The sequence below is a fragment of the Pygocentrus nattereri genome, chromosome 11, assembly GCF_015220715.1.
Source record: "Pygocentrus nattereri isolate fPygNat1 chromosome 11, fPygNat1.pri, whole genome shotgun sequence".
Classification (NCBI taxonomy): Eukaryota; Metazoa; Chordata; class Actinopteri; order Characiformes; family Serrasalmidae; genus Pygocentrus; species Pygocentrus nattereri.
The window spans coordinates 35564152-35586191 of record NC_051221.1 but is presented as its reverse complement, the minus strand read 5'-3'; the positions used below and the strand labels follow the sequence as shown (position 1 = coordinate 35586191).

The 22040-nt window shown below is 40.9% G+C and overlaps 2 protein-coding genes across 3 annotated transcripts; both read right to left on the bottom strand.

Annotated features, from left to right (window-relative positions):
• Window positions 1–2045: 2045 nt before the first annotated feature.
• prc1a (protein regulator of cytokinesis 1a) lies at window positions 2046–12548 on the bottom strand. 2 transcript variants are annotated; one of them, XM_017714987.2, is made up of 15 exons: window positions 12395–12548; window positions 11016–11148; window positions 10783–10905; window positions 10446–10679; window positions 9708–9878; window positions 9194–9343; window positions 8530–8677; window positions 7989–8125; window positions 7714–7809; window positions 6895–7041; window positions 6436–6546; window positions 6244–6342; window positions 5495–5659; window positions 4476–4513; window positions 2046–2583 (listed from the first exon to the last, which is right to left on the bottom strand). In XM_017714987.2, exons 1-15 carry the CDS (start codon window positions 12403–12405, stop codon window positions 2535–2537), a joined length of 1812 nt encoding a protein of 603 aa, XP_017570476.1. In that variant the 5' UTR covers window positions 12406–12548; the 3' UTR covers window positions 2046–2534. The 2 variants fall into 2 exon arrangements, with proteins under 2 accessions (XP_017570476.1, XP_017570478.1); XM_017714989.2 differs by lacking the exon at window positions 4476–4513.
• Window positions 12549–13902: 1354 nt separating this feature from the next.
• ubap1la (ubiquitin associated protein 1-like a) lies at window positions 13903–21057 on the bottom strand. Its single transcript, XM_017714983.2, has 6 exons — window positions 20377–21057; window positions 19163–19295; window positions 18302–18970; window positions 16745–16924; window positions 15395–15496; window positions 13903–14576 (listed from the first exon to the last, which is right to left on the bottom strand). The coding sequence occupies exons 1-6, from the start codon at window positions 20550–20552 to the stop codon at window positions 14442–14444; spliced, it is 1395 nt and encodes a 464-aa protein (XP_017570472.1). The 5' UTR covers window positions 20553–21057; the 3' UTR covers window positions 13903–14441.
• Between the last annotated feature and the right edge of the window lie 983 nt (window positions 21058–22040).

Here is a 22040-nt window from a genome sequence, read left to right as displayed (position 1 = left end):
TCTCTCTCTCTCTCTCCCTCTCACTCTCTCTATCTCCCTCTCCCTCCATCTGCCTACCCCCTCCCTCTGCCCCCCCCCCCCCTCTCTCTCCCTACCTCTCTCTCACTCTCTTTCTCCCTCTCCCTCTTTTTTTTCTCTCTCTCACTCTCTCTATCTCCCTCTGCACCCCCCCTCCCTACCTCTCTCTCTCTCTCCCCTGCCGAGGTCAGGATTTCTTTCTGTAGGATGAATGTTCTGTTTGTGTTTTATTGTAACGAGGCTGGTCAGCAGGGGAAACCCTCGCTGTTTAGTGTCTCAGTGCTCCACACTGACCCGCTTTGTCTGTCCAGTCAGGCATCGTTGCCACGACCACCTAGTCATGACCACGCCCCCTGACGACAACGAGCCTAAGTTACATACCGCTACTCCTTTAGCGAGTTAGCAAATGGGCTTCGTGTTCTGTTAAGTGACCGTTGCGTTTTTCAGAACTCATTCAGCGTTTGAGTTTGAGGCGTTATTGACTTTATGTTAAATTCACATGCATTTTTTAATCAGTGTCATGTTTACAGTGGTGTTATTCTTTTGGTTCTCCTGTCATAGCGGAGCTTTGCTGGTTGGTACTTTTAATCACGCTGTCACGTCAAGTGTGTGTTCATGGTTTTTAACAGTACTGGGCTGCATGGGGACTCAGAGGAGCCTGTAACTACTGGTTATGTTTCAGCGACGGCCCCAAAGCGGCCAGCAGTTGCTGAGGGAAGTGAGAGCTGTACAGCATTAACTCAGTACTCAGCTAATGCAGACTTTGAACATATGCTAATACACCAAATATACCCTACGATAAAGCACACACACGAACCTTTGCCGTGATGAACCTTAACAATATTGTTTAAAACAATCCTGAAATCTGGGAGTGCTACAGCCCCCTCAGCTCATGTTGGACGAGAAGGCCTGGCTCGCAGTCTCCGCTGTAATTCATCCCAAAGGTGTTCTGTAAGGTTTAGGTCAGGACTTTGTGCAGGCCAGTCAAGTTCTTCCACACCAAACTCGCTCATCCATGTCTTTATGGACCTTGCTTTGTGCACTGCTGTGCAGTCATGTTGGAACAGGAAGAGGCCATCCCCAAACTTTTCCCACAAGCATGAAATTGTCCAAAATCTCTTGGTCTGCTGAAGCATTAAGAGTTCCTTTCACTGGAACTGAGGGGCCAAGCCCATCTCTTGAAAAACAACACCACACCATTATCCCCCCTCCACCAAACTTTACAAGTACCGTACTCCTGGCAACCGCCAAACCCAGACTCGTCCACCGGATTGCCAGACGGAGAAACGTGATGTCACTCCAGAAAACACGTCGCCACTGCTCTAGAGTCCAGTGGCGACGCTTCACATTACGACTGCTTGGCTATGGAAACCGAAGCTCTCTAAGCACTGCAAATCTGAAGGCCACATTAGGTTTAGAAGTCTGTAGCGATTGACCGTGCAGAAAGTTGGTGACCTCTGCACACTATGCGCCTCAGCTTCTGCTGACCCTGCTGTTATTCTCAATCGCTTCCACGTTATAATTCCACCGACAGTTGACTGTGGAATATTTAGTAGTGAGGCAATTTCACGACTGGACTTCTTGCACAGGTGGCATCAAATCACGGTACCATGCATTCACTGAGCTCCTGAGAGCGACTCAAACTATGCAGACCTTTTGAAAAATGTGTCAGAAAAAATGTTTAAAGTCCCCTTTAAAGTGAGATTACTTGGTCTCAGCTATAAATGAGTGCTCTGGCTGTGTAGACTAACAGCATGTGGGTCAACATCTAGTGAAATACTGAATCTGTACCAAGAAAAAAATAAATAAAAGAGAAAGTTATTTATTAAGAAGGATTTGCCAGTGTGACACCAGCAGTGCCCCCTTACATGCTAAAAGGAGTTAAACACTAATAAGAGTAATAAGGTTCTACTGTATGACTGCCCTTTACTGTTAAGTCATCACATCCTCAGTAAGACCGCACAATACATTCTTTTTCAGACCCACCCATTTCTGATCCCATTCAATAAAAAACAGCTGCAAACAGGTTCCCAGTAAAAAGATTTATTTTACAGGTCACCTAATGCCTTTGCCAAGTGTGAATTGAAACACTGCAAGAGTGAATGTCTAGTGTTATACAGGCAGTAGAAAATAGCACATCAATAAATACAGAGAGGACAGAATAACCTAAAACAGAAGAAAATCTTAGTGATTCCAAACCAACATGTACTGTACAAGCTTCCACAATACAAGAGAAAAAAAAGTTTATTGCAAAAAAAGTTTTTATAAAAACTCTTGATTGACAGTTCATATGACATCACCTGTAAGACTGATTTGTTCTAAAATGAGATGCATGTTTAAAAAAAAAAAAAAAACATTAAAGAAAAAAAAGGAGTAAAATATTTACAAAGGTCCTCGCGGAAACATTTTTTGCAAATGACTTACATTCAATATTCTCTTGAGCATTGTTCCCTTCATCTGGAGTACGGTTAACACTGAGTGGAGATGGTTACAGTCTCAACGTGTGATCGTGGAGTTCAGAACTCCAGCCTTGCAGCCGGATTTTGTGGCCTGTGAGAGTTCTCGCTGGAAAAAGACATCAAAACACACAGCATAAATGTCACGCTCGCAAATGCTGCCAGTTCTGACACGGCACCTGTAAAACCTTTTTTGATAAAGCAAAATGTATTGCCTCAAAAGACTCAACCTAGAGATGGCACAATGCCCCCTTTTCTCTTCTAATACAGATACTCAAACCTTGAGTATCAGTCAATACCAGTCTGAGAACTGCTGTGCTTTGAAATGAGTCAATCAAACCACTTCACTTAAGATAAAGGCAGGCCATCATGCTCAAACTACTGAAACAGTCCACTACACCTCAGAAAGAAACAGCTGACATCACATGTGAGCTTGTATTATTTTAGGGTAGATCTGCTACAAAATCAGATTCTTTTTCCAGTACATTACGTTATCACACAAATGCTGGAGGTCATCTCCAATTTAAATTTAAATATAAAAGATTAAGCTAAAGATTCAGACCGTACTCCATCAAAAAATACAATTTATTTATACTGGATTTCAAATGTTGTTTGACCATGGCCGATTTGTTTCAATGATTTTTGTTAGCCTTTACTAAAAAAAAACAAAAAAAAACCCCTGAAGCTCACAATGTTGGCTAACTGAAAACACGCAAGCACATTTCCATTAGCCAGAGTTAAAATATAAATTCCCCTATTTGCTCCTTAATGGGTCAAACTGGCATTTTAAATGTGTAGGAAAGGCCAGTTTTCAATTTAAATGACATAGATCAAATAAAGTGCTCGATCGGAAGTAAAATGCAACAAGCTATTAGTACGAGTCATGCATAATTCTCAACATTTTGGTACAGGTGTAGAAGAATTACAGCACCTGTATTGGCTTAATATATTTATACAAATTTACTTTAAGTATTTGTGTAAAATGTGTTACTACAATGCAGAGTTCACATTTTTCTCAGTATACAAAAAAAGTGATTTGTGGGGCAGTTTATAGCTGCTTACCTGTGCTAATGAGACAAATAAGAGTTACAGAGAGCGAACACTAACATAACAGTGAGATGTAGTTAAAAGCTAGCTTAAAAAAGTTAAATAAAAAAAAAAAAAAGAAAAAAAAGAAAAGACAGTGGTATGCAAGGTCGTGACAGTGATGATAGTTTTTATAAACCAACGTCCTTGTTAGAACCAGAGGCTCAACGTTAGCTTAGTGAACAGGGAAGAAATAGCTTCACAATTCAGTGAAATTCTGCCTTACTGACGCTTTACTGACAACTCTGAAGGATAAGGAATGAAATCTGAGGCAGTGAATTATTTGTGTGAGAGACTGCATACGACCATCCCAGCTGCCTGTTATTTACTTCACCAAACTGCAACACAGATGGGACAAAAAACAAACCAGGCCGAAACAAATTGGCTGAAAGATGTTGATCTTACAGTCTACACGTAAACCTCACATTTTACTGAATTTCACAGACATTCTCATGTACTAAGGGTAAAGAAAACACCACCTACTGCAGAAGACATCTGTGTCTGTTCACTCAACAGTGTGAGAAGCAGTAACACAGAGTATGACGGTTACTATGCCAACTATCATTACACCATTAACACACAGAAACTACCTCCCCTACAGACAAAGTACATTCATTCATTCACTTCTTTCTAGCCAAGTGAACGAGCAGGAGAGCGGAGTGGTGAGTGTAGACAGCAGGAAGAGTTTAACCCAATCAGTTTAGCAGAGCCAGCAGCACACAGTCCAGCCAAGTAAGTGAAGTTGGAGGAGGAAGCAAACACACATGCCTCACAGCTCTCGGCTGTGTGAGGACACGAGTGGTTTTTAGTCAGGTTAAAGGAGAGTGTTCACGCGCGCATGTGTGAATAAGTATGTATTTTAGGTAAATAAATTAAATTGGGGAAGTTAGTGCATATGGTGTAATTCATACAGACCTGGAGATGGTGGTGGACTCAATGTTGTCACAATCCCTCTATAAACAGAATGCACAGTTAGATAGCCGAGAACATACCAGAACTGGCGAGTGCTTACACAGCTGTGCTGAACTTTAGATCAGAAAAGTTTGTCATCTGAACATTTATTCGGTTACCTCACACAAGAACAGATTTTTTTTTGCCCATCATCAGGATTTAAGAACACATTACTTTGTTCAGAATGACTGAGCTCACAAGTATGTAAAACCCTACACAATTATAATTAAAGTCAAAAGAAATAATTATTTTGTTTGTCCATGGTCAGCAATGGGCATCCTTTGATGTTTGTCACAATGTTGGTAACTAGTTGGCCTGGAACATACGAGGAGCAACAGAGGTAGCTTTAAAACAATCTAATGGACATTTTCTGTATTCAAATGTGCATTTATTATGTGAATTTAAACAATATATGAACATTGAATTTTATCTTATTAATAGACACTGCAATAACAATCAAGCCAATTACATTATATCTGCAGCACAAGTGTGACATTATTAGATTGGCAGGAATGTTATGTTAGGAGTCATGCCTAAAGTTAGAGCAGCAATGTGCTTTCCTGGGTTTCAAGCCACTGTCTCCCATGTTTTTGATACCTTTGTTGACTTACCTATTTAAAATGGGTGTGGCTTAAATTATACGAGTGTGAGGGGTCTGATATTCACTGATAGTAACTGAATGCAGCCAAAGAGGAAGCACGGGCATTAATATGCGTACAGTTTCAATTTAGACAGCCATTCATCAAGCTTCAAGCAAATTTTTGGCCATACTGCCCGTCTAAATTTACACTGTCATTCAAGCTTAGTACTTGCTGCACCCCCACAGTCAGAGACACACTATTTTAATCATAATTTACTACAGAGGTAAATTTACACACCTCCCAACTCCCCATGTGACTGGACTGAGTGCTGCTGGGACTGTGCTGGTTATGTCAGCGTTAGTGATGACAAGTGATGGATGAAGTACAGAGAGAGTGATTTACCGCAAACTCTGAGTAGGAGCTGGCAACAGAGTTGATGGAGTAGTTTCGGTGTGGGCTGGAGGTCATGGTGCGCAGGGCTCCACTGAGCTGAGACAGGTTCTCCTTATTCCTCTCCAGACCACGAGGGGTTCGGCCACGAGCTGGTGTACGCAACCCTGAACCAATCTGAATCAAAACAATGTTTGAATGTGAATGCAATATTTAAATGTTACAGGGATGTATGAACGTTTAGGAAACACCCACGCTTTTAAGTTTTTTTTTTTTAATCCATTAAGGTCTTATGCTAATTAAATATGTATATTTTATATGCATTTTTTTTAGCCTTTTATAATATATTTCACTGAAATCGTTGTTTGGGGAAAAATAATATTAGAAACGCATGTTATAGAGCTTAATTTCTCTTTAATCTTATGCATCACTTAATCAATAAAACAATAAATATGAGCAAAAACTTAAAATATAGGATACTGTTATTTAATAGGCTACTGAAAAGACTTTAAAATACAAAGCCTTTATACTTTAATGCGCTCATCTGTACAGATTAAAATACGCTGCCTTTCGTTGCTAGATCGTTGCTTATTTCCATGCTAAAAATAGAACAGATTCAGATCATCCAACTTAATGTCTGACTGTCAACTCAAGGTCAATCCAATCAGCTCAAGCATAATAGCTGCAGTAACTCCAAGCAACACAAGGGCCAAACTATGACTCTGGCATATGGCTAAGGAAAAAGTAGTTAAGCATCTCACCTTGCTGACTGAGAGAGGAGGTCTCATGGATGGAGAGTGGCAAATGGAGCGAAGGGTGGTGTTGGGGGTGCAGCTAGAGATACTGGAAGTGGTATTCAGCTAAGGAAATGGGGAGCAGCATTCAGTATTACAGCACAACTTTCTCACTGATTCACAGCACATGTATACACACAAATACAGATGGAAAATTACCTTGCGCGATTTCCCTGGTGTGGGCACTCCTGCAAGCCTCCTCTTGGTGGGCGTTCGAAGAGATGTGCCGTACAGCATGTCCTCTTCAGTCTGCTTGTTCTTTTTCATTTGCTGCAAGCACATACAATATGAGAAATTCATATCAACAAGTAACTTTTACCTTCTCCTAATGCTTTTGAGAAAGCTACAGCAGACAAAAGTCAACATGGAGCTCCTGTATTTTGTCTGTTTGGTAATCATCATGGTGGTCTTTTACCCTTTACTGACTCCTTTCTTCATTTCCTTATAACCTAATTATCCTTATAATGTTTTCAAATAGGCCTTTTACTCTTGGCCATTTCTCCCATTCCCTTCTAATTACCCTCATAATAATTATTTTAAATAGACCTGTTACCACTGACTTTCTCTGCCTCTCCATGCAGTAATGATAATGATTATTCATTCATAATCCATAATTACCCTCTCCAGTTTCTCTCTCTCCTTCTCCAGGTGGTGCAGGTTCCACTGCTCCTCCACATATTGCATGAAACGCTGCCCATTAACCAGGAACTCTGCACCCTGCACTGCCTCCCACTGCTCAACCTGGCTTTTTAGGCTCCTCTCCAGCTGAGTAAAGAAAATCAAACATGTTTTACACAAAAGCTGTTTATGAAGATGGAATATCAGCATTAACACAGTGCAACATTTAACTTACACACACTGTACTGAGCAAGAGACAGAGACCAGCCTTGTATTCAAATTAGAAAACATTTACCAGAAAAATAAAAAGCCTCAACAACTGAATAGTTAATGACCGATTTCACTTTGCAAAGAAATATTAAAATGTTTCCTCATCTCCAAAGTTCCGTCTTAGAAGTTGGCTGTATTTTTTTGATCCTCGCAATCCAACTAATTCCAAAGACATTTAATAACGCTGAGGTCAGGACTCTCGTCCACTATTCTGAGAACAGCAGCTTCTTTGTTAGATCTTCATTCATTTCTTTTAATCACCCCATTGATCGATTCTTGACAGCTACACATCCTTTCAGAGAGATGATAAAATGTCTTCTCACAGTGGAACAGACAGATTGTGGATTTTTCAGATCTGAAGCAAGAGTGGAGCTTGATTTTCTCCTCTATGAGATGAAAACTTTAAGTGCTGTTTATCTGATGGTGTTTTGGACGTCCTGGCATTTAATGGCAACTTCACTGGAAATTTAATACATGAATGGTGGTCCCTGACGTTTGCACAGTGCTGCAAGTAGTTCAGAAATACTAATGGCAGTGAGTAAGACAGACCTTGGGCAGACTCTTTTGCAGCTCAGCTCTCTGTTTCTCCTCCCGCAGCAGGTTGCCTCCCCTGTTGTTGAAGCGAGACGGATCTGTGGCCTTTTTCTAAAGGCAGGGAGATAAAAGGAGTTCACATTTCTGGCGAGTAGTAACTAGAATTAATTTCTCACTAAATTCATAATTTTACCATAGCAGTCTAAACAGATACATATTGAACTGTGCACTCGAATGTGGTGCATGACAGTCTAGTAGTGGAATGCCCAGTATTAACAACAGGACCTAACCTCCAGTTCCTGGTAGAGGGTCCAGTTGTTCTGCCAGGTGGTGACACCATCATAAAGTTCTCTGTGTTCCTCAAATTGTTGTTTCAGCCTCTGCTCCTCTTTCTCATGCATAGTCAGCAGCTCTTCACTGAAATCACCTAGTCAAAATAAATAAACAAATAACTAACCTAAAACATTTAAGATAAGAGGCATAACTGAAAATCTGATCTGAAGTTCTAATAAGATCAATCTCACACCATTACAGAGTTGAACATTAACCTTTTACTGATATCCTTATGTAATAATACTACTACTAATAGTAAATCATCTGGACCAGAATTCATTTAAAAGTTCTTAAAACTGGATTTTCTAATAAGCCTTAGCTACAAACATTGCTTCTAATTGTATCTTTCCCATTGCTACACAGAAACAACCAAGGCTAGGGCCTCATGTCAGTGTGTCAGCACAAATGACAGCACAACAACCAGTCATGCTAAATTGCAATATTTTGCTGTTCTAGTGGCTCTTTTCTACCCTGCTACAGCAGTAAAAGCTACCATACCATTATAGTATGGAGTAAAGGCTCGTCTCTGGTCCAGGCTGTAGAAGCATTTCTCCCAGAGGAGAGTGATTTCTGCTCTGATTGTTTCAATCACACTTCGCATGTTCTTCATCTTCAGCTCCTCCAGACGCTCCAGCTCTGCATGCAGCTACAGCAAGATGGGTGTACAGGTAAACAACAAAACAAGAGTGGAATTGAGTGGCTGTACACAAACCCAGAGGAAAGAGTAGCTAAATTTTTTTAATGTTCTGATTACACTACACACATCAGTGGCCCTATTTTCTTGCAAGGACTGTGGCAGTAACTTAAGTGCAGTATCTGTGCAGTCTCTGTTTCAAGCAGCTTCTCGAGGATTGTAAAGTTGTGTCAAGGCAAGCTATGGCCAATTTCTCAAGATATTTTAATGACTGATGACATTTTTTTGGTCACTGCAGTGTTTTCATAGGTCTTTGCTAATTATTCTAAAATGTGGAAAACCATACAAATAAAGAAAAACCATCCTATAAGATGGCGTCCAAACTTTTGTCTGGTAGTATATATAGTGAGTAACATGAAAACACAGAACCGCCTTTTAAAAACAATATACTGTTTACATGGGCCCATAGAACCCAAATATATTTCAGAAAAAACACTAATCGTCTGACTGATGTAGGTTTACACTCACTGCATCCATGTTCCTCTTTTTGCTGTTCTTCATGTGTTCTGCAATAGAGTCTCTCTCCTCCTGAGGGATCTGTAGCCTCGCCCATAGCTCCCCTATACGGCCACGGTAGGATACACACACTGCCTCATTCTCTGCTTTTCGATTCTCCAACTGAAAAGCAAAAACACACAGCTCAGCATGATGCAGTCTAATCTCACATTCACACACAGACAGACTGTCTCCTGATGTGGAAATTAGGCCAAAATACAATTTTACAACACTCAATCCTCAGAGCACTGAAATCACACCAGAGGCCAAAGATTAATAAATGACCATAGCAAGGCGTTAAACAGATTAATCTAACACAATTTAATCCATTTGATGAATAGGTGAGAATGACTCATTTCAAGGACAAGAATAGCAATCAGCAGGGAGGGGGAGACAGAGACTGTTTGGTGGAGAGGATTACTCACAAGTCACAACCAAACATGAGTATAATTCACAGAGGAGTGATTACCCGTGTGTGTGTGTTTACCTGGCTCAACAGCACTTTGAGGGCAGTGATGTTTTCTGTTGAAAGGCAGAATGCTTCCTCATCCTCACACACCACGTCTCTCTCAAAGCTAGTGTCTGGCATCTGCTCAAGATCTTCCATGCACACAACAATTTGGCGCTTGATGGCCACAAACTCTGCATGGCGCCGCTCCTAAACACACAGTTTCCAGTCAACATCTTGCATGAATGTTAAAGAAAACTACCATTGCCCCAAACAGATACTAGAATTAAGTACTGAAGCTCTAAAGCCCTGTAGAAAATATTATATGAGTATTAGCTCATAATGGTAAAGGAAAAAATAGGAATGCAAAGACATAGGAATCATAAGCCTTTGAGGATACATAAACATATATAAAAAGTAGAAATTGGGACTACATCCACCTGGATTAGTACTATACAGAATTTGCACAGGGTTACAAATGCATAAATAAAGGAATGAATAAAATGGTAACATTTCAGACCAGTAACCTAGCATCATCTAAATGTTCTGTTCTTCTAATGAGTGCAACTTGAGTTACCCTTTGCACTGTGTTAAACTGTCATGCTGAAACAGACTGAAAGTACAGTTTCAAAATTATTTTTTTTGGGGGGGGGAACTGGGAATCCTTGGATTCATTTCCATTACACATTTTTTCTTTGGACGTTTGAAATGTTTGTCCAATGTAAACATATGTCAATTTTTAAAGAAAATGTCTTGATATTGACACGATTGGGATACCTTCTCTTGGCTGCGGGATGAGATGTACTGACAGTAGTTCTCCAGCTGTTGGGCGGAGGGCACACGATCGGGGTCAATAACGTAAGGGTTATCACACAAAATATCACAGAGCTCCCGGTCCTGCTGCATCAGCTCTTTCAGCTCGTTCATCCTCTGACTCTTCTGCTTCAACATAACCTTCAGATGAGTGCGTATCTCTTTCTCCAGCTGCAGCATGGTCAGACCATCATCCTCCTGATAAATGGACACACACAACAGATCAGAACCAAAGCCTAGAAGCCCAGGCAAGTAGAACGCCGTTTAGAATGGCACAGCGGTACAAATTCTCCCAACGTACCTCAAACGGTGAAAGTCGAAGCTCCTCGCATAAACTGTTCAGTTCTTTCCGACAGGACTCAATGCTACTCATCAACCTCTTCTTCAGCCCTTCTTCCTCTGCTATCATCATGTCCAACAGATTCTATGTAAGGAAGACGCATTTGATCAGAAACGTGGAAGCCTGACAGCATTAAGCATTATCCAAAATGATGAATGATGGGGGCGGGGGCACAAAACAAACAATTTAATCACCTTGACGTGCATTCTAACCGCATCAGTCCTCTGCACCCTCTGGTCCTCGGGAATGCCTATCTCCTCCCAGATGTCTTTAAGGTGGTTCAGGGCTTTATTGAGACATGCCACGGACTCGGCAGCATGCAACTCACTGAACAAAGACAAAACACACACATCACTATTAACAAGAGTAGGCAATAATCCAATATTGGTGATCTTGATCAATTACACCACAACGTGCCACGTTATGCCTTTCTGAGCATATCGTGGATATTGTACTTAAAATCACATCACAACTACCTACATGTTTGAATCCGGTTAAAAAGGACTAGGATCCATTTTTATTCAATGCAGCACAGTGTGTGAAATACTGGACACGATAGTTTGATAGAATTTTCTGAAACGTGGCTGTACTCTGTAGGAATTGGCAATACAATGATCTTTCACCGATATTGTGATAAATTGTCAATACACATCCCTGTGCATACAGTGGATATCGTCTGTTTAACACTAACTGCACGCTCCATTACAAATTAAGGATTATTAGGTCTGTGTAATTGGATTTAGTGCAATATAGTTTATAAAAACGTGAATTAATCTAGTTACTGTAGCATTTTAGGGTTTCATTTTGTCTGCTCGACCTTATGAAAGCTCAGTAAACAAAACATCATGATGCATATCGCGTACAGTGATAACTTCTTGAGATATACTTCTGCTATGTCGCCCAAACCTACTACTTTGTCTGTTTTATCTTAGCTAGTTATCTATGAGATGTCAAAAAGCAGAAGTGCTGAGCTAGGAGACTAATCAGCCGGCCGTGGAACGATCATAGCCGCCTGAGGTCTAGTTAGTTAACTAGAAGTTCAGGCTACCCATCAATGTGCCATGTTTGAAGTATATAGATTAGCTATCGTTAGCTTACTAGTTTACAACCTCAAACGAAGGCGAACGAGTTAATATTAATAAACACTAGCACGGCTCAAGTGTGTAAGGACCTTTTGACACCGAATTTTAAATGACACTACGTGAACTAAATACAAAAAAATGAAGGTTAGTTAACTAACTAGCTTAACTCAACAGTTCATTAGCACGCCTAGCTAGCGTTAGCCAGCAAAGCAGCGACATCAGTAACGTTAGTTCGCTCAACTGGTTTATTAGCTAACTCGGCTAACGTCAGGCCATGAAAGCCATGACAGGGTTCAAACATGTACAAACATGACTTCAGCACCGAGTGAACCCGTTTACCGTGAACACTAAACACAACCCGCACATATTCGCTTACACGGTAACTATAGAAGCTTCTACTAGTCTGCCTGTCTAGTGAGCGCTACCCGCAGACCGACCACCGCCGTCTTTCAGCGTTCGTCGCTCTCACATTAAACTATTTACTCTCGTACCTCTTCCTCATCGTGGCGCTCGGACAAAAACTCCAGAAATCGATTCCAGCATATAAGACGCAATGAGATAAGAAAGCTCGTCAGCTGAGCTCAGACAGAAGGTAAATAACACGCTCCAGCCCGCAGTAACCGCTGCTGTGTGAAGCAGGAGCCGTTTCTCTCCGTCTGCGATTCAAATCCTGCAGCGAAGCCCGTTTTACTCTCTGACTGGCTGAGAGCCGCATACGTCATCGAAACTCGGCGAGCTGGCCAGCTGATTGGCTGGAGGGGCGGAGCGTAGAGTGGCTTTGGTGGAGTGACTCATCAGGCCCCTCGCCTTAGATCAACGAGGGGGCGCCTATTAGCTGATCAAACGGCTGAAGGGGTTAAATATATCAGATTTCAGACATGGTGCTTGATGTGAATAGGCCTAGAATAATTCTGTATGCAGTGTAGTATCTGAAATGCGTTTAAATGGTACTTTGAGTAACCTTTGCATTTGCACTCTTGAAGAAAAAAAGATTAGATTAAGTGACTCTTTTTAGTCCCACAAACGGGGAAACTCCACCTCCGCATTTAACCCATCAGTGAAGTGAAACACCACATACACACACACAGACACACACACTAGGGGGCAGTGAGCACACTTGCCCGGAGCAGTGGGCAGCCCTATCCATGGGACCCAGGGAGCAAATGGGGGTTAGGTGTCTTGCTCAAGGACACCTCAGGTCATGGACTGTCAGCGCGGGGATATCGAACCAGCAACCTTCCGGTCACAGGGCCAGTTCACTAACCTCCAGCCCCATGGTGCAAGCCATGGTGTGTAACTTAACGTGTTTGAACTATCTGTGAGTCTAACACTGGATATACAGCGTACTGCATGAACTGCAAGTGTAAGAGGTCTGCGTTTTATGTGAATTTAGCTTTTATTACTTATGGCGAATAACATGGCCAAGATGAAAATACTGCTACCTTTTTAAGAGACCAATAAAGTACAACCACAGCAACATCAGAGAGTTTTGCTTGTATTGTGCCTTCAGTCCTCACACTTTTTAAATACTATGCTTGTTCAATTAAATAATAGCTACAAGAACTGCAGTAAGAAAAATTACACCGTCTTGATCTAATTCATGTTGACTGAAAATAACTGAAATTATCTGGGGTTGGACGGAGATCAGAGAGAGATTAAAATACACTTTCTCATCTTTTTCTCCTCTTATACACATTTTTCTCCTCGTATACACATTTCTCCTCTTACACACATTTTTTTTTAAAGAAAACTCCCTGTACTGGTCAAAAAAGAAGCAGTAAACCTTTTGCGCAACGCTCTTTTCCATTTACATGAACAGAACTGGGACGATGAATTATCTGTCACTTACATAGTTTGATTAAAATGTTTACATGGTTTGAAAGTAATGTGATTTTCCAAATAACAGTCATCATGCTCCAGCCTGTACAACTAATGTGTTCCCTGGTGAAATGCATTAGGCAGACAAATCTTGTTTTCAAAGATGAAACTGAGTAGGATGTTAGATGCTGAATCAAGAGAACTTTATTGGTTCCGTACTGTAATCTCTCCTCAGTACAACACCCTTCATGAAATACACATGTTTAATCAACATTTCACTTTTTATATATCAATCTAGGAGACAGAATTATGTGAAAATCACATGCGCATGAGCTCTTCTGCCATTATTCAATTCAAAGATCTGTCAATAGTCCTGCTTTGATGTTAATGTCCCAAAACAGCTTAATCACTGAGAAGTGACCTGCTTACCCTTCTTGTTTAAAACATTTAAAAAAGTTGACTTTTGCCTGTTTTGTGTTTCACTGCAAGTGTAGTTTAAACTCAATATCAATATTTCTGAGTCTCTTATGAGAAAATAGGCAGGTGTTTCTCTCTTTCCATGGCAGTAACTCTGAAGTTGCAGAGTTTTAAAACCACATAACACAACTAATACGACAAAGAATGTGACATTTCACTTGTTCTCTGCAAGGATTACAGTGCGTGAATGTGCTGCGAGAGTTTATTTGGGGCTGGAGCTGTAAAATCTCTCTTCTAGAAGATTCAGGCGACGCGCGTCATGAGTTCCTCCAGCGCTCTCTCCCGGTGGTTCTCGTGCAATAGCAAAACCTCTTTAATGGTGCTCTGCTGGAAGCCCATCTCACGGAACTGAGCCAGCAAACACAGAAACTCTGCAGCCTGATAAAGACAAAGAGAGAAGCACACCAGCACATCACAATCGGAGCAACTCACAAACTACATAATACATCAAAAAAGCCCAGACCTACATAATCCAGCTGTGTATGGCGACTGTCTACTAAGACCTTCACTAACATGAGCATGTTCAATGAAAAAAGGATAGATGACTCAGAGTGAAATAATCATTTTAAATTTCCATTTTTGGCATTTATGCCTTTTTACCTAAGTGCTGACAGAGTGCGATTTAGAGGCCATCACCACACTATTATGATTGCTCCACTGCGTGTATTTGATTCAGTGCTGTGCTATTGATCTTACATTCGCTGAAGTAGTCAAAGGCTGTAAAAGACCTTTAGAAAAAGATTAGGCAGATGTTTAGCAGCTTGTTAATACAAGATTAAAAGAACATAGCATGACAAACAGTACGGTACGTCTGACAAACCGTACTATTTTGTATTTTATAAAATTCAATGCCATTTCTAAGCTTCAACAAGTCGAGTGCTGCCAAAACCATCACATATTTTCCACATGTGATATCAGATTGCCAAATATGGATCTGCAGAATTTTATATATACATCCTATGTTTTTCTTTGGGTTTTATGAGTTTCTTTGCCTTATGGTTCAGAACAGTGTAGTTTTTGTAGTATTATAAAAAAAAATAATTATTTTTCCCCAAAATGACCTGGAAAAAAATCCATTTACATTAACTTCTATTACATTTTAAGAAAGTTTTTGCTTTCTCTTATAAAGTTACTGTTTTAGAGTGTTTATCTGGACAGTGATGATATATAGTGCCAACATCACTTGTGTTTCTCACCTTGCTCTCACAGTTCTGAAACATCTCCAGTGCGTCCTCCACTTGACTCTTCTCATAACCAAGTGCACACAGACGATCACACGCCAGCAGGTAGTTCAGAATCTGTAAAGATACAGAACATAAATCACGCTGTTCACTCCCTTCACAGTCTTGACCTGTTGGCAGAAAATTGGATGGTTTTGGACCTCTAGTGGTTCAGCTCTGTTACCGCAGCCTGAGATGTTCTGCAGGGATGTGAATCGAGGAGGCTGCAGTTCAGTGTGTTATTTTCCTTTATTATGAACTGAGGTAGGACTGTTGCTGACTGAGCTGAAAACCCTCATGCCTGAATGCAATGAGTTCTATGAATTCTGAATGCAACTTTCAGCCAGCTCGAGTTGCCATAACCAGACCCGCACAAGGCTACATATGGGACCCAAAAAACAAGAATGGGCACCAAGAAACAAGTCAAAGAAACAAATCAAAATCTTCATAAGCCCAATTGGATAGCTGTATTTTTGCCAACAGTAAACAGAAAAAGTCGGCACAGATCTTATTTATGATATTCTAGGCTGCTATTGACTTAAATGCTGCAGTATAATAATTTTTCAGACGTGCATAATGTGACACATTATTCTTTAAATGATCATTTATAATGCATTTAATGTTGATCTATTACCCAATTTGAGCGACGAACTTGATGATTTTTCTATTATGATATTCTATAATAATATAATTTTGGTAATTTTTAATGATTTTTGATACATGTCCAGTATAGTATATATTTTTTTGGACTACTGTTGTGAGAACCATTTTAAAGTGTATAGTGAATATGCTACAATTTCATAACATTGCAAAAGCTTGCTCCTTTCCCTTATTTTTGAATGCTGTAACGGCTCAAGGCTGCTTTATGCTTTTTTCAGTATAAACCAGGCTTATTATCAGTTTTAGAGCAGAAGTGGCGCAACATGGATTAGACTTCACTGATACTGATGCATTAAAATATGCCTCAAGCAGCTCTGATACCGATGTGGATGTCCCTAATATTGTCTCTTTAATCAGTGGTAACCTTTGAGAAAAAAATTACGATTTTCCACTGCCATTTTTTCTGCGCACAACGCAGGGTTTCTTAGGCCTCTGAAAGATTTCACCTTCTTACATCTGTATGAAAAGCCCTGGCCATAACTCAGAAATCTGCCTGTTTTCTGAACATTTATAAAAAGTTAAAAGGAAGAGGTGAATCTGGTGGAAGCAGCTGCATTTGAACTAAGGACAAACTGTATTGCACTGTATTTATTAAATGTATATCACAGATCCAAGTCTGTGTGAGGATTATAAGTGCTTGTTCAATAATGTGTACGAGTGTGTTACCTGCTCTGGACTGCGTGGGCCAGTGCGCTGCAGAGCAAGAATGGCAGAGTTGGGTGTGTATCCTTGTGCAGTGATGGTCTCCAGCAGCTCTCTCTCCTCCTTACTCAGAGCATAGAGCAGCTCCACCGAAGAGTCTGTACCTGAGCCACGACCTCCATGAGAACTGCGTGGACGAAGAGTCTGACACATGCATACACATACGCATACACAAACACACACACACACACACACACACACACATGTAACACTACTACACAATGGTAGAGCACACTCAACACAAGGCAACTACCCTGATTCTTGGTGCCGGTCTTTAAGCTTCACCATGGTGGAAGACAGGATAATTTAGCAAGTATGTCGTTATTTTTTTAGATGCAACTTACTTTTTTAAGTGACTGAGCAGGTTATAAGCATTGCTTGGAATGTTTGGAAATGTTGAGTGTTTTATGTGCATTTTTTACAAGGGCAAAAATGTCAGAAACATCCTTGAGGAGCTTGATAGCTAACAAATTAACATCACCAGTCAAAGTAGATTTTCCACAACAACTTTCTGACTTTGAGTACAAAGCACTTTGTGATTATGACTTTCCAAGTGGCAAACAAGACATTCCACAGAGCTTGAGGTGGCAGCATTTATTCCCTATCCTCACTGTATTACTAAAAAGCACTGTGACTGCTGTAAATGCTGTCAGGAAAAACCTCTTTATCTCCATTTTTGACATGTTTCATTTTTTTGGCAATTTATAAACACCTGCTGCCCTTTACTTTGTGTGAAAATGTCAGGACAGATTTGGAAAATATTAGATATTAAGAATTACTAGATACTGTATCACCACTAAATATGGCTTAATGGTTATTTCTCCCATCTACCACAACTCTCCATCCAGACTGGATTGTTCCAGTATACCTGGATGGCTTTTGGCCTCGGTTGATTCCAGAGGAGTGATGTTATCTATCTGGGACAGGATGCTAGCAGTGTGTGGCAAAACTGCAGCCATCCATAACAACTGCCTCCACAGTCTCCATAGCTCTAGCAACCTCATTCTAAATAGTGATAACCATTGACTTTATTTGCTTTCTGCTTTCACCTAATGGCCACAAGCCCTTCCAAGCCTCCAAGCTGTCCATAATCAGCTTAATATCTACCTCACTACTCAACTACAAAAGCCCTTTTTCCTTTGGTGCTTGAGAAAAAAATGGAAAAAGCAAACACAAAGCATTATGTAAGCCCTGTGTTGTCACTCTTCATGCTTTCTCATTTAAAGGTGGAGGTTTCAGTCGCATTAGCCTGTCTTGCCCCTGTACGCACACCTACAGGGGTACAACTTTAAACTTCAGTTCACTTCTGGCCTCTTTGATATGTGCAGAACAGTATAAGCAGACAAAGAGTTATCTGGTTGTTGCATATCGATCGATATTCAATGTAACAGTCATCTGGAGGATAATTCACAAGTCAAGAACTGTTAAGCCTAAAGTCAAGACTGAAGAGGTAAGGAACATTGTTATTGGCTTAATTTTACCAGCTTCTGCAGAAATCCCACACTGGCTGCTCATTCATACCTGCAGAGCAGGCTTGTGCAACCGGGTCGATGGCTGAGGGCCAGCTGAGGAGGGTCTCTGCTGTAGAAGTGATTGTGTGGTGGTCTGTTTATGTGAGAAAGAGTGCCGTTTCGCACTGGAGCTCCCAGAGCCAGCTTTCCTCCGTGAGGACCTCTGGCTGTGGGGGCTGCCCGTGGAGCTCTTCTTGGTCTTCGCTGATGGGAGCCGGGGTGAGCCAGGAAGCATGAGCTGAGAGGCTGAGCGCCGCTGTGCCTCCCAGAGCAGTGAAGGTGGTCTCTTGGGCCCAGAGCTGCGTGGTCTTTCTGCACTGTGAGAGCGTGAAGCTGGGGCATCGTCCTCGCTGGAGGAGCCCTCGTCATCCTCACGGTAGCCAGCGCCCTCACATTCCGAGTCAGCCATGAGGAAATGGACAGAGCGCGGTAGGCGGCGTCTCTGGGGGTCCACCACTGCACTCATGCTCAGGCTGCGTGGGCGTGGGCCGTCCTCCCGTAATTCCTTGCTACGGTGACGTGTGGTATGCCTCACCTGCGGGCTGCTAAACAGCAGCCAGTACGGAGGGCAGGATGGGACTGCGCACATGTCCTCAGGCGAACAGACCGGAACACCAGGGTCCTTAAAGGAACCTGCATGGAGCTCGGTGAGAACCCAGTTCTCCAGAGAGAACTCATACTGCAGAGTGAAACACATGAACAGGTGTTACTTACACATCACACAAGTGGCGAATTTACATCATATGCTGATTTCTTGAATGGTCGAAAGAATGTTCCTTAATATACCATGTGACTTTATATGATATATAAAATGTCAATTTTACATGATGTTCATTAAGTCTTGCTGAAGTGCTGTGTGTTTGTGAAAGACCTGCGTGTCCTTCAGTATTTGATGGTAGTCTGGGATATTGATTTCCGGGGCTGTGGCTAGGTTCATCCCATCCAGCGGCTCTTCAAGAGAACCCAGAGGAACCTGAAAGGGAACTTCATCCAGACTGCCCATTCTGTCATTAACAGACAAAAATGACAGACATTAATCTATACGTATAGTCTTACATCTTTATGCATAGATTAATGTCCATGGAGTTTGTATGTCATGACACAGTAACAATTTCTGCTTGTTTGGTTTGCTACTCTACAGTGTGGGATTTCAAACAAAATTGTGCAGTGTCAGCTTTAATTTGAAGTGTTTACATCCATGGTTAACCATACAGGAAAGAAAAAAAAGACCATTAGGTAAGTATGTGTATGGACATACGTATGGAAATAAAGTTTCTATTATTCATTTTGGCATTGTGCAACACAAATAAACAAATTCTATTCTGTAAAATAGATGAAGACCTTTTCATATTTAACTGTATTTTGAATGCAGATGGAACTGAAAGATAATAGGCATTTAAAGTCTGGTTGACTTCACTAACAAGACACTGGACAATGAAGCTCAAGACAGGACTGTCTGATCCAAAACCAGACACCTGACAACCCTAGTCACTGTCAAATTATAATTAAAGACAGCCTTGTATATTACTACAATAACAGCTTGCTAACACAACACTACATGAGCTGTAATCAGATTATGGACTGTTAGAGTATTCTACAATATGCATATCGTCAAGAAAAAGCGTCTCCAAAACGGTAAAGGGCAAAAATGGTCTTTACTTTTGGGGAAGTTAATGTAAACAGAGAAATTTTGGAGTTTTTATATTGACCCATACATCATGAAACACTCAAGCAATGCAAAAGGCAGCTGATGTGTTCAAATGATGCAGGAAAAAATTGAAAAACAAAATTGCAGATGCCTGTTTTCTGTACAGCAATGGTAAGGTACACAGGCATGCACAGGTTTATGTATATGCTCTAAATAACTAAAAAGCAATGGTCCTGCCAGAAAAATGAAACATGCACTTTAGAACATAGTGACCAGGTTATTACTGTGTTCTCAGGCTTTCCTACAAAGATAAACCGTTACTGTCTTGAAAATGTATGAGAACACACACACACACACACACAAATGCTACCAAATGTCTGAAATCTTAAGGAACTAATAATTTGTCTGAGCTTTGGGCATGTAGTGGACAAACTGACCTGCAGTACTCTTTTGCAGTCATGGCTGGTGTATATCGATCAGAGCTGCTCTGTAACAGAAGGCTGTGCTGTCTGCAGGCTGTACTGGAGCTTGAAGAGCCTGTCACAGTGCTTACCTGTTGTACGGGACGTCCACACAGGCTTACACACACTGAGTCATACACTAAGCTTTCCATCACCTGTTTACCAAAACACACACACACACACAAGCACGCACACACAGAGCAACCACAGGAACATCATCCTGATACACAGAGGACGGAGAGATTTAGCTTTGAATTGTAAAGAGAGAAACATGAAGAATCATCAGAGTTTACAGGACACTGAGCTGGAAAGCACAGAGCAGACACTTCACAGCTGGAGTCTTGGGGTTCAGAACACTGCATACAGAGAGCACAGCAGAGGCTGAGTATGTACGTGTTAACATACGGACTGCACACTGCGAGAATGGCCTTTACTCCGCTAGAAGAGGATCAGAAAAATGCTGAGACATCAGATTCATCAACCATAGAGAACACTTGCAGAGATTACACACTCACACAGTGCTGACGCAAGGAGAACACACACACACACTCTCACACACACTCGTAATGAGTCAGTTCATGTGAGAAGGCTGAAGGAAGTGAAAGGCTTGTAGTCTGCCTCCTACAGGGATTTAACATGCATTACACCATAACTAGAAATGTAGTAAATTGTAAACTGAAAAATAGAAATGAAAAGGCCCATATTTCACACATTTCTTAAATTTTTTACAGAAATATTTCCAACCACTAAAAGTAAATCAAACTTCTGTGAAATCAAACTGTCCACTTAGGAAGCAAGACTGATTTTCCACTTTAATTTTGTGTGTCACTCCAAATCCAGGCCTCCATTGGTTAATAAATTTGATTTCCATTGATTGTTGTTCATTGATTGTTCATTTTGTTGTCAGCACATTCAACTTTGTACAGAACAAAGCATTCAATGAGAATATTTCATTAATTCAGAGCTAGGATGTTATTTGAGTGTTCCCTTTATTTTTTTGAGCAGTGTATATATATATATATATACACTGCTCAAACACACACACACATTACACAAATGTATACACACACACACCTCGTATGTCCAAAACGGTAACTTTACAAGAAAAGAAAAAAAATACTTTACTTTTATTGTGAGTCAATGGAACCAGACTTTTATCCAGGTCATTCTGAACCGTTTCTTTTGGTCCATTTATCTTGAAATGTACATAATGTACATTGAAAAGCACAACAGGCATTTTCAAATTATGTCAAAAACTAAAAAATGACAAAAAATGGAGATGCAAGGTTTTGTTCTGACAGCAGTGATATATACAGACCATACACACATTCAGATTTACAATGACTTTAATTTTTAAATAATGAAAAAGTTGTCATGTTTGCTCATGTCACTACTGTAATACAAAGAGTTTTAGTCTGTTTCAGTTTGTAGGTGGAGCCTTATTTTAGCCACACCCCTGCATTTTAGAGCAGGAAGGGAGACTGCATCTCTGTCCCTCATGGCCACATGGTGAGCAGTTAGTGGGGGGTTGCTGAGGCCTATACCAGTGGTCATCGGGCCGAAGGACACCCTGGACAGGTCGCCAGTCCCAAATGGGAAATACATCATAATAATCATAGGTGAAAGGTGTCCTCCCTTTG

Coding starts and splice junctions, on each gene's coding strand:
- prc1a (XM_017714987.2), bottom strand. Junction 8,678..9,193: donor AAAAGAGGAACATGGATGCA/GTGAGTGTAAAC, acceptor ATCTTGCTGTAG/CTGCATGCAGAGCTGGAGCG. Junction 4,514..5,494: donor GCTCCTACTCAGAGTTTGCG/GTAAATCACTCT, acceptor TTCTGTTTATAG/AGGGATTGTGACAACATTGA.
- ubap1la (XM_017714983.2), bottom strand. CDS start 20,552: ATGGAAAGCTTAGTGTATGACTCAGTGTGTGTAAGCCTGTGTGGACGT. Junction 16,925..18,301: donor TGCACAAGCCTGCTCTGCAG/GTATGAATGAGC, acceptor TGCATGTGTCAG/ACTCTTCGTCCACGCAGTTC. Junction 15,497..16,744: donor GCCCACGCAGTCCAGAGCAG/GTAACACACTCG, acceptor GTATCTTTACAG/ATTCTGAACTACCTGCTGGC.